Source organism: Lampetra planeri, chromosome 43 (genome assembly GCF_965212315.1).
Source record: "Lampetra planeri chromosome 43, kcLamPlan1.2.h2, whole genome shotgun sequence".
Lineage (NCBI taxonomy): Eukaryota > Metazoa > Chordata > Hyperoartia > Petromyzontiformes > Petromyzontidae > Lampetra > Lampetra planeri.
This window is the reverse complement of record NC_136149.1, coordinates 7,558,644-7,570,501: the sequence shown is the minus strand read 5'-3', so window position 1 is coordinate 7,570,501 and position 11,858 is coordinate 7,558,644. Positions and strand designations below refer to the sequence as shown.

At 55.5% G+C, this 11,858-nt stretch overlaps 1 protein-coding gene across 6 annotated transcripts in view; it reads right to left on the bottom strand.

Moving 5' to 3' along the window:
- LOC144732680 (transcription factor Dp-1-like) overlaps positions 1–11,858 on the bottom strand; it is a 37,116-nt gene that overhangs the window by 4,519 nt on the left and 20,739 nt on the right. For all 6 annotated transcript variants that reach the window (XR_013588221.1, XM_078614247.1, XM_078614248.1 and 3 more), the window contains 6 exons: positions 8,533–8,689; positions 3,545–3,688; positions 2,382–2,450; positions 1,269–1,420; positions 765–931; positions 79–148 (listed from right to left, as the gene is read on the bottom strand). Coding sequence is in view for 5 of the 6 variants with exons in the window: in XM_078614247.1 (XP_078470373.1) it covers positions 79–148; positions 765–931; positions 1,269–1,420; positions 2,382–2,450; positions 3,545–3,688; positions 8,533–8,689 (759 nt within the window). In the remaining variant the exon portion in view is untranslated. The remainder of the gene's footprint in view (positions 1–78; positions 149–764; positions 932–1,268; positions 1,421–2,381; positions 2,451–3,544; positions 3,689–8,532; positions 8,690–11,858) is intronic.

The window sequence follows — 11,858 nt, the reverse complement described above, 5'->3', positions numbered from 1 at the left end:
CACACGCACGCACATGTTAGCACAAATGCGCGCACACACACATACACAGGCGATGTGGGTCGGCGATGCGGTGCCCACCTGCTCGTGGGTGGGAGGGCATCCCCGGCGGGAAGTGCTGCGAGTGTGGCTCCCCCGCTGCGCGCCATCTCTGTGACACACGGCGCCACCGCGGGTCAGCTCGCCCCGGCGTGTGGCTCCACAACGGGGCCGGCAACAGAAGCAGCCACGCTCCACAAGGCAACCGGCCTTCTTCTTTACGCCCCGCAACATCAGCAGCGGTGCTCGGACTAACTGCATGTTCGTGATGATTGTTATTTGTGTTAGCCCTGGCTATAAAAACTAATTGTACGTAATATCTGGGCGGTCGCAGGGAGATCCGGATGACACAATAAGCGAGTGGAGCAAAAGCCACCTCAACCAACGCATCTATCATAACCACCACTGCCACCACCACCACCACATTCCCCAAAACCAAAGATCCCCTGTATAACACCTATAAAAACCAGCAGGGCAAATAAGGGAGTGGGTGGCCAGCATCACGCCCGGCTGCCTTCGTCTCCCTAGTGGCGATGTTAACACACCGCACCATGTACTAATTTGAGGCCGAGTCGACCTCCATCACCACCACATTCACCACCACCGCTACAACCAATCACCACCACTGTTCCACAGCCATAACCTTCCACCCCACCACCTCTGCACTCTGACCCTTGTCAACAGCAGCAGCAGCGGTGCCCTGCCAGGCCCCGGCACACGTTGCGTACCCAGGAGGTGTGGCTCAAGGGCTTTGGGCAGCAGGGCCCGGGCGCGCTCCAGGTCGCAAGGGCGGCACGTGCCGGCCTCGAGACCGTACGTGAGGCCCATGCGCTTCAGCACCTCGATGTCGTCGTGGATCTCGAACGTGCTGTCGAAGTTGAAGAGGTACTCGAACCTGCGCACGCACGCGCGGCCAGGGTCACAGTTCTACTCCGTGTCTCAACCCCCCCTCACGCCTACCCGGAATTTTAGTTTAACCCTCCAGCCGGCATTTGTGCCGTGCGGCCAGAATGACCATTCTTACCCCGGGGGGAGGATCGTTGTGGTTCGATGGGGGAGTCGCATTGCCCTCATAGTTTTGTAACCCCTGGGGCGTTGGCTCTTCTGAATGCACCGAGCCCACACCGCGAGCATCCGCCTACACCTCTCCCCCCTCCCACCGGATTGGGGAAATGAACCCGACGCGTCGCTCGGGAAATCGAACGTGGCGGCGGCGGGAGGCGGCGACGCACTTGTCGCTGGAGATGCTGCAGTCGATGACGGTCTTCTTGCTGGTGTTGACGATGATGAAGGGGAGGTGGATGACGGAGCCCGCCGGCGGGGCACCCCCCGCGGCGCGGCCCTGCTCGTGGTTGCGCTGCACGAGGCTCTTGAAGGCGATTTGCTGCGGGCGGACAGAGCGGGGGCACCGACGTCACACTCGTGCCTCAGGGCAAGAGGAAGGGCCCCCGGGTTCGATTCCCGTCTACGGCGCCATGCGGTCGTTCTTCCTCCCTCGTGTTCTGCATGCGTTTCCGCCGCCAGATTCTCCAGTTAAAGGAACGCACGACCTAACTGGTATTTCGCTAAACCATCCCGATGCTGAAAAATTACCCACAAATTCCACCAATTGGGATCACACAGCAGCAGCATCATTCCCTCCATCGCCTCTAAAAACTTTGCAGGACCCTCCTGAAAGAGAGTCCTTGAGACTCAGTGAGACCTTCCTGGGTAAACAAGCACAGTAACAATACGACGCAGAGACGTGGGCACTGAGGAATATAAAAATCAAGAGGCTTGAAAGGACAGATGAAAATTCCAAGACGAATATTGGGACTAGATCAATATATATACACACACTCAGTGTGACTCAGGAGGTGCAGCTGATGTCACGCTTTAACCACTTTCATATCAAAAAAATTATTAACCTCACCCTGGCCCCTCCTTGGTCTTGATTCAGATGTCTCACCGTTTGGCTCTGGCTCGGCTCGGCAACCAGTCAAGCGGAAAAGAGCACCCGTGCTGCGAGGGCCTCACTCTGGCGCGGGTCAGATGTGCCAGTGGAAACGGGGTATAAAGGGTAAGATGTCAAGGGAGGTGAGACTCGGGAGGGTTTGGCCATGATTTGAGAGTCGACAAAGAAGATGCCACGAGCGGAGCTATCGAGATGCCACTGGTGCACGGCAGGAGCAGAGGGAGGCCGAGGGTAGAGATGGAGGACGCGGGTGGCGGCAAGACGAGGGAAGCCGGCAAGCGACTGCAGGAGGCAGAGATAATAGAGGGGGGGGGGGGGGAAAGCCGAGCAGCCGACCGCATGCAGCAATGGGACTTGCGGTTTCTACCACGGGGGGAGTTCAGGCACCGACCTGCAGGATGAGCTCGTGCAGGTGAGCCTGCTTCTGCTTTATTCTCTCGAGCCTCCTCTGCTTCTCGGTCTGCGGCAAAACCCACACACGGACAGCCGCGGTGTCGGCACCGACGCACCTCCATTGCTCGCGGGGGTGGGCAGACGCACGCATCCTCGTGCCCGGCAGACGTGCGCGCGACCCGGGTTCGATTCCTGCTTACGGCCAACACCAGTGTGACCATTATCTTAACCGGTCCTGAGACTCCCATAGGTCGACTCGGCCTCAAATGAGTACCTCATGCAATGTGTAAACATCGCCACTGGGAAGACACGGGCCGCCGGGTGCTGGCCACCCAACCCCCTCCTGTAGCATTCCGTCCTTCATCGGTGTTCGCTAACACCACTTGCCTCAAAAGTCTGTTCAAGGGGGATTTTTGTCTTTGGGAAGTGGTGGCACGGTGATAAGCGCACAAGAGGAGGTGATGTGGCTAGCACCACGCCCAGCTGCCTTAGTCTCCCCAGTGCTGTTTACACACAGCACCAAGTACTCTTTTCAGGCAGTGTTAAATGAAAGCAGGCCCAGGACCGGTTCAGACAATCATCATCGGTGTTGTTGGCCGTGGTCAGGAACCAAACTTGGGCTGCCGGCTTTGTTAGCGCCACCGCTACTCACTTCGCTCTTCGCACGCGCGCACGCGTTAACGCACGTTAACCCACGCACGCGTTAACCCACGTTAACGCGTGCGTTAACGCACGCACAGACATTCCCACGCAGCTCTGGGAATTGCCGAGTCGGCAAGCACAGGAATGTCAAGGGCCCAGGGCGCGTGGCCGCCACAAACAGCCTCGCCACGCAAACAGCGCCGTTATCGTCGGGCCCTGTATGGGCCTTACCCCTCCATTCATTAATAAAGTTTATCTTTACACGCCGTCGAAACATTCCTTCTGCCGCCGATAAAACAATGAGGATACGCGGCCATCGGGCGGATTCCTTCCGTTCACTCCGCAACCAGCTCGGGGGCACCGTGCGCGAGGATTCGAGTGACGATCTGGGATTAGGGGCTGCCACGGCGGCGGCCGGGGAGAGTTGCCGTGGCTGCGGACGACGTTTCTTGCTCGGCTCCGGCTCTGTCCGTGTGTGTATCGCGAGCTATGCGAGGCGGGCGGAGAGCGTTCACCCACCTCCAGGTTATGACACTCCTGCGCCGAGTTGGTGGGCAGCCCGATCCAACGGATCTCCTTGCGCTCCTTGGAGATGATGTTCATGGCCATGAGGACATTCAGGGCGTCGTACACACGCCGCCGGATGTTCTTTTGGTCGTACGTCTGTGCACACACACATCCACACGCATGCGTGCACACACAAGACCAAAATCCCTCAGTATAGCCTTAATAGACTGTTGGGGCAAGTGCTGTTAGCGAGCACCTATGAAGGCCAGAATGGCACACGAGGGGGTGGGGTGGCCAACACCACGCCCGGCCGCTTTTGTCTCCCAAGAGGCAATGTTTTTACACATCGCACCAGGTACTCAATTGACGATGAGTCGACCTAGGGGAGGCCCAGGACCCATTCAGACGGCAATCGAACTCGGGGCACTGGGTTCGTAGCGCAGCACGCTAACCGCCATACTACCGCTTCCCACACACTCACTCATGCGCACACAGTCCAACAGTGGTGTTTAGACAAGGGCAGCGTTTTACGGAACGCCACAAAACCAACATTCTGGATCCTGCATTCTTCTGTAAAAAACATTTCTGAGAATTTTTCAACTTTGACAGAGCAGGAGACATAACACGTCGCAGGTTTTCAACCCCCACAACGGAGAATCACGGTCAACGTTTGAGTCAGGCCACCTAATGATCTGACCACACTTGTGTCGTTAAGGCTCTTAGCCACCTGACATGGCCAAACAAATTAACCTGTCACGTGGCGTACAAACGTTCCAAGCGCCAATCATTTTTGTTTGAGATCACCGTGCAGTTGAACAATTCAACTTAATTTAGCAGGCCGCTTTCTATAAAATACATTCATATGTCTGTTGAGTGTCCTCACAAAACCGCACTGTCTAGTGTGAAGTATGGTCAAACATCGACCCCCCCCCCACACAACCTGCTCGCAACAGTAATGAGCAGCAGGAATGGAATGCATCCGAGAGGACGTCCACGTGGAGAAGGAGCGGTAAAATCGGTTCGCGTGCAGCAGGCGCTCGGCAGATCATCGTGACAACGCAGCATCGCGAAAGGTGGCGGTGGGTTGGGGAAGCCTTCATCCAGCAGTAGACTGACCATGGCCGACGATGCGAGCGTGGGAATCGCGCACACTCTCGCTGTGCGATCCTCATTCGTGCAGCTCCGGGTCCACGTGGCACCCACCGGCCAATTCCAACAGTGACCTCAGACTCTGCCCCATGTTTCCTACTGCACTGCTCCACCCCCACCCTGAGGGGCGGCCGTTATTAGCAACGCTGGGGGTGGTATGAGGGAGAGGAACGTGCCGTGCCCGTCCACTTTCACCCCTTCTGTACGTCACCACGCATGCCGGTAACGCCGGCCGATCGGCGCGCCTCATTCAGTGACGAACAGCACGGGGAAAAAATTCCGTACCATCGCCGATCTCTACGCAACGTCTAGCGTGGGACCCGTTCACTGGTGGTTCTCCGTTTGTAAGGAAGATGTTCCTCGGTCATTTCCATCTCTACGGGGATTGCGTGTCATCCCGCCCCCCACCCAGACTCGCACGTGTGGGTTTCTCCTCTCTGGGCAATCTAGTTTCCTGTACCACGTAGAGACGCAGCACTCATTCATCGAGTTGGCCAAACATCTCAAAAGAGGACCAGAGAGCTTGGGCAAGTGTTGCCACTGGTTATGGCTGCCTGTGAAGAAGACCGTGCTCGTTATAAACTCTAAATTACAAATTATCATTAAGTGTAGTAGGCAGTGAGTGAATGAACGAGAGACGCATGGAGGAAGTGGGCGACTGATGTAATGTTTATGAAGTTTTAAGAGGGTGCTAATGATGCAAATTTTCCACTACCGTAGCCAGGTCGATGCTGAAAACTAAAAAAATCTAAACAAATAAACATTACATTTTTGGAGTATGCCTCCCACTTCAGCAATATTGGAGAGTTACATTTTTGAGCTTTTATTGATTTTAAACTGAGGAGTACCAAAGTTTGTATCTGGGTTTCAAGCCGCTAATTCACACCGCCAAGACTCGAGGACGATAACGCCGGACCTCTCTTCCGCCTGTGAACGTGACCAGACGACTACGCAAGGTTGCACGCGGGGGGAGTTTCGAGCCGGATAATTCCACGCGTCGTCGAGCTCGGGTCTGTTGGCTCCATGTCCCAGCTGAACGAAAGCGCACGATGCGCCGGCGGTTGGGAGCAGATTTTGCCGACCAACCCCGACGCAGACGTTCCACCGTGACCGTGCGTCTCTTACCGACGCCACCCCGCCGCGCACGACAACGAATTAAACAAAGTCTCACTTCACGTTCATTTCGTGACATTAAACGGGCCGTAGCGTACGTACGGTACACAGAGTAACCTCAAATTACACGGTGTTAAGTATCCTGCACTTTGCGCGATACAAGCGTGCTGTGACGGCGAAACGTGTCGCAGGAATGAGAAGCTCCGGCGGTAACGGCCAAGGTTAAGGGCAACGAGTGCGGTCAACCGGTCAGACCAGTTCGCTCGACTGCCGCGGCTGTCGGGGCGGGGAATGGGGGGGGTGTTAATGTGCAGCCCTTGCTGGATGAAGGTCCCCCCATGCCTTTCAGTCAGGGGGGTTGCTTGAACAACCTCGCCAACACCTGCTCATTGCGGGGTTCGTGAAGTTGGGGAGGCCCAGGGCCGGTTCGGATATTACTCACCACTGACGTTAGCCGTGGCTGGGAATCGAACAGAGGTCTCTGAGCTCGTAGCGGTGCGCTAACCACTGTGTGCGCCCTCAAGCCAAGCCCCCCCAAGCGGTTGCTTGTAAACATCAAGTCAACTCATAAGCCACTTCCTCCTCAGATGAGCATTGCGGCATTGGTGCTCATCGTGTTTACAGTGCTGAGCCAGTGGCAGACATTTCACATTCCCATGACGGGGAAAAGCCATCCAGAAGACAACCACTGTTGGCTTCCCCAGTGGGAATAATTTTATCGACCCCAAAGGGATAATGGGCCGACTCAATCCCCAAACAGGATTTGAACTCGCAAACTTCTGCTTGCGAACCACTCCCTCTACCACTGAGCAACAGAAAGCTCTTGTTGTTTTTTTCTAAATCAGATTGAAACCTCAATCAGTCAGCAAAGATAAGTCGGTTTTTTTTTAGCCTTCAACCGGGCAGTGCTTTCCGCACGACTCTCAGATGGATTTAGGAAGGAATTTTTACGAGTATTCTGTATAAATAAAGACCTTAGTCTGTATGTCTAACCTCTAGGCTACTTCCCAACAAGGTAGAAACCTGAAATTTGGTACATAGGTAGCTTTTAGGATACAAACAGGAAAAATAAATCCAAGATTTTTCATTTTAAGGGCCCTAAATCTCGATTTTAATTGCCCCATAAACATGTTTGCACATGTCATTCAGAAACCATTCATAATATAAGATTGTGATTTTTTTCGTTTGATAGAGTGTTAAACAGCAAATCAAATAAAAGTGAGAACCATTGATCTATCTTTCATTGTTTTGCGATATTTATGATTAAAGCAGGCTTAAACGAAAAAATACGCATTCCGATGGGTACAACTTTAAATATAATAAGTTGAATCAAGTCGCCAACAATTTAAGTTTTTTTGTGGAAAAATACAAATATTTGGAGTAGTTGTTAGTGTCTGATTATAGATAAAAATTGTAAAAAAAATCTAAGGTCATTTCTGAAATGTATTAAAAACTTCTGCCTGGCAAAGAAACAGGCTTTATGAACTAGTTGGGAATAAGAAAAAAAACGGAACTCTACAAAACCAAAAAAAATCACACAAACATGGGCTCAATTCCCGTTTCTCTTTGATGCACAAAGAACATTTAACCCACAGAGACGCGCCTCAATGCTCTTTAAAAACAAACGTGTCACTCGCCGCATACAGTTCTAGGGAAACGACCCACGCCCTCAACAATTAGCGTGCACGAGTTACGGAGGTCGCTGTCCATCGGCCCGGGAACGGAGAACACAGCAATAAAAACAGGAAGCTCGTTGCCAAGCAACAGGTCCACGCTGCCACCACCACCACCACCACCCCGGCCGGCTGGCACGGCGCTAGTAGGGGGACGGCTCAAAGACGCCACGGATAAACCCGCGGACTGTTACAATCTGCGCAGACGAATGCGACCCCAAGCCTAACCGCAATGCCCGCCACTCCCAGGGAACGCAGGCTTGGGCGCGCATGCGCTCGCGAGGCGGCCGGACGTGTTCCGACGGCAAGGCAGGGAGCGCGAGGGGGCGGCGGTGGGGGGGCGGGCAGGCTGAGGGCGGCGGCAGGGAGGAGCCCACGCGGCCCGCGGTAACCCCACCGTTAGTCGCGCACGGCTCCGCCAGCCATCGTCGGCGCTAGCAAAACATTACGCCGATGGACTGCGCAAAGAACACTTCTTGATGGATGTTTACGTGCAGAGGCGGACACATGAACGGGACGTATTTGTCTGCTTGTGGGCGCCGCGGTGACGAGATGTTAACTATCTCGCCTGGTATACAGGAGGTTGTAGGTTTGATCCCAACCCTGACGCCTGCTGTATATTTGGAGTTTGCGTGTTCTTCCCGTGGTGGTGTGGATTTTTCTCCGGGTCCTTCAGTGTTTCCCTCCACATTCAGAAACATGCGTATAGAGTATTTGGCTACATGATAACCCACTTTGTTGAGCTTTCATTTGTGGCCAGGTCACACCTGAAAAAGAGCTGTATAGCTTAGGGGCCTTACCTGGTAAAATAGTGTTGTAATTGAACACAGAGTGGCAATGGTGCAACAATGCTGACATAGCGCATGTGATGGGTAGGGTATGTTGTGGGTTTGTGTGGGAACATGGTCTCGGGTGTGAGTATGTTGGCTCTGGGGCTGTGTGTGCGTCCACTGTTTGGCTGTATACACGGTGCTAGGCATGTGTTATGTGTCTAGGTGTGCGTGCGTTACGTGTCCGAGTGTGCGTGCGTTATGTGTCTAGGTGTGCTGGGTGCGAGCAAGTCACCTCCTGGCTGGCGCGGAGCGTGCTGCTGAACTCCGCCACCAGCTCGTCGGCCACCTCGTTGTAGGTGGTGGTGCCTTTGGCCCTCACCTTCTCACACACGCGCATCGAGAAGTGGCGCAGCCCCTTGCCGCGTTTGTCTCCCTTGCGGCTTTTCCGTCTGCATCGCGCCCGTGCGCGCACACACGCACGTACATAGCGCAGACGCACACAGCACACACATACAAAGCAAGCCAGAACATCACAGTTCGTTAGGAAGCTCCACTTAAAATGGTATTTATTTAAAATACCATGAGCCTCATTGTGGTGAATACAAATAAGAAAAAATTGACAGGAGACAAAGTGCCCTTCACATTATCCGTCTTGCTGCGTTTGTGGAGCTGTTGGACCTAGCTAGTCAACAAATGACAAATCTATACAAACAAACACAGCAAATATTGTGGAAATAACTCACATGGGCCACATCCTCGCTTAGCGTGGGAAGGTGGAGCCTTTCCAGTGGGGCTGCTGAATCCGCGATCGCCGTTCCAATCGACGATCATTAATTTTGCAATCGATTGCAAAACACCACGGAATCGAAAATCCAGTGCCATTTAGCGACGGTGCAGCCGACTTGAACGGGTGTGAACGTTCGGCTCCGCACGGCGCATTCCCAGCGCGATCGGCCAGCGGCAGCCATCACACGGCAACGGTGGCAGGACTCGTCAATTGCCGCGCGGTACGCCCCAACAAAGACGAAGATCCCTCGCACAGCATCAACAGAATTTTGGAGCAAGTGCTGTTGGCGAGAGTAGCACCTATTAAGTCCGTAACGGCACACCACGGCGATGGGGTGGCCAGCACCACGGTCGGCCTCCTCTGTCTCACTAATGTGGCGATGTTTACTACACACCGCACCAGGTACTCATTTGAGGCCGAGTCGACCTAGGGGAGGCCCCAGGACCGGTTCAGATAATCGTCACCGGCGTTGACCGAGTCGGGTCACCGGGTTCGTAGCGCAGTCGCGCCGACCGCAGCATTGCCGATCCCTACTCACGCATGCGTGCGCACACGCACAAACACACCGGGGCTGGAGTTTTACTTACATAGTTACACATTCTTTTGTGTGTGAGGACACCCAATAATCCACCGTATCGTATGTTTGCCTCCAATTATGGATACAACTAAAATTAACAACCCCTTCAGGCGAGACACCTTTATCCAACAAAGCTCGTGGGACTTTTTGGCAGTTGTCCCCATCTGGGAGGAGATTCTCTGATATTTCCCCTGGGAGAGCGAGGTGCGATGTCACGGGGACACGCGATTGCCCACCCCGTGACCTCGTGCCCCCCGTCCCGTTGATTCCATGCACGCACAAACCAACGCGCGCGCCCACGACGTACGGATACACGCAATGGGCTGCCTGGGAAAACACGAGCCACGGAAGGGGGTCTTCTCCTCGCCTACTCGGCCACGACAGTGGCGTCTCAGAAACGACGTGCGGCCCCCCGTGTGCCCTTGCAGCGAGAGGCTCTCAGCCACTCCACCGTCCTTTACCATCGAGCGGGCAAACACTCTGCAACGTACAGACGCGCAGACACGCACGGACGCACGCACGGTCTCCCACTCAAGCGACTATTCTTAGCCGGCCGCCCTTTGTGGGCTTCTCTGCGCACACTGTACCCCGCCATGGAAACACCTCCATCACAGCTGAGGAGCAGCAGCCGGTAGGAGGGGGTGACCCCCACGCTGTTGTGGGAGGGAGGTGATCTCTTGGGAGCCGAGGTGGTGAGGGGAGAGGCGTGCCACCGTCGCTAATTCTAGACGTCGACAAGAGCGGAGGCGGAGCCCTTTCCATTACGTTAGCGCTGGGCAGTGCCGCTCACTCAATTAGCCGGGCCACGTGACAAGTCTTGGAAGCCCGTTAGGACTCGCCGCGCCGGACGGGCATGGCGTATCTCGCAGACAGCCGCTTCACGAACTGCTGTACTCCAGAACTCCCACTCGCTCGGCGGGTGACGAGACACAGGAGCCCTCTCCACATCGGTCACCTGACGCTCGAGTCGAAATATTCCACAGGAGCCGAAGCTCTTCGAGATTGCGACGGGATTGGAAATAAATCAAAGCAGTCGGGGAATGTCGTTTTCCGACGCGAGATAACGGCGGCACGGAGGGGGACGCAGCCGCGAACCGTTTGAATGGGGGGCTGCCCACTCTCCCATCCCCACTACGCACGAAGCTGCCAGAACCCCGAGGGACCGGCCCTATTTTAGAGCGCGGCGAGCGGCTGGGCAGCTGCTTGCTCCTCCGTGCTCGCTCAGCTGGCGCAGGGGGGCTTCATTAACGAGCGACCGTCGCCCTGTCCCGACGGCACGGCTGGTCGAGCGTGACCTCTGTGCCACGAGGTCAAGGGTCACGGTGGCTGCCGATGTTAGAGGTGACCTCTTGCGACCGACAGGGTTTCTCTCCGCAAATGAGCTGCGTGCGGCGCAGAGCCGATCGCTCGCAAAACCACCGCCCCGAGGGAGGGAGTCTCGTTTTTGAATGCTTCATCAATTCTCAAAACTCACGCTTTTGTGGTCAGGGGGGTTAAGCTGATGGGAGGCTGCACTCGGTGGCCCCTGCGCGAGTCGCGCAAGGGGAGGGAAGCGATCCTCTGACAGCGCGAGTTCAGACTGAACGCGACCGACCGCCTTTTAAAAAAAACGACACGGGCAGAATCTAATCGCCCGCGATTTCCTCGCGACTTAGAACAGATGAACAATTAAGGTCTTCAACTCCACAGAATCTGGTTAAACCGAGCGAGCCCGGGCAGCTCAGTGGCCACGGGGCCCACGACCGCACCTGACCTCCTACCCAATTGGACTTCACGTGTTCCGACGCGCAACGCCGGGCATTTACGTTACTCTCCGGAGACCAGCACATGCCTTGGCACGAACGACTCGCTCGCAATCTCTCCAGGGTCCAAACCCTTGCCGCTCATCACAGCTGCTTGAACAGCGGCTTTGAGAGAAACGAGGGTCGGGCGAGGGATCAAGCAGGTGGTGATTCGAGTTTGATCCCTCGGTGTGGGGACAGCGCTCGGTCTTCACGAGTCTACGTGCGGTCGGAGCCGCGTGGAAACTGCGCCACACGGGGGGTGGGGGGGCATGTGGAGAAGCTGTGAGAACGATGCATGCGGAGACCAGCGGTGAAGCGGCTCGAGAGTGGAGCATGCGGTGCTGACGGCGCGACGATGCGGGCGGGCCCGTGAAAGGGCACGGCTCGACCGGGACGAGTCGCCCGCCCCCATGCATTCGTGAACACCTCCAGTCCCCCCCGGTGGTGTCGGCGAGGGATCGCCAACGACC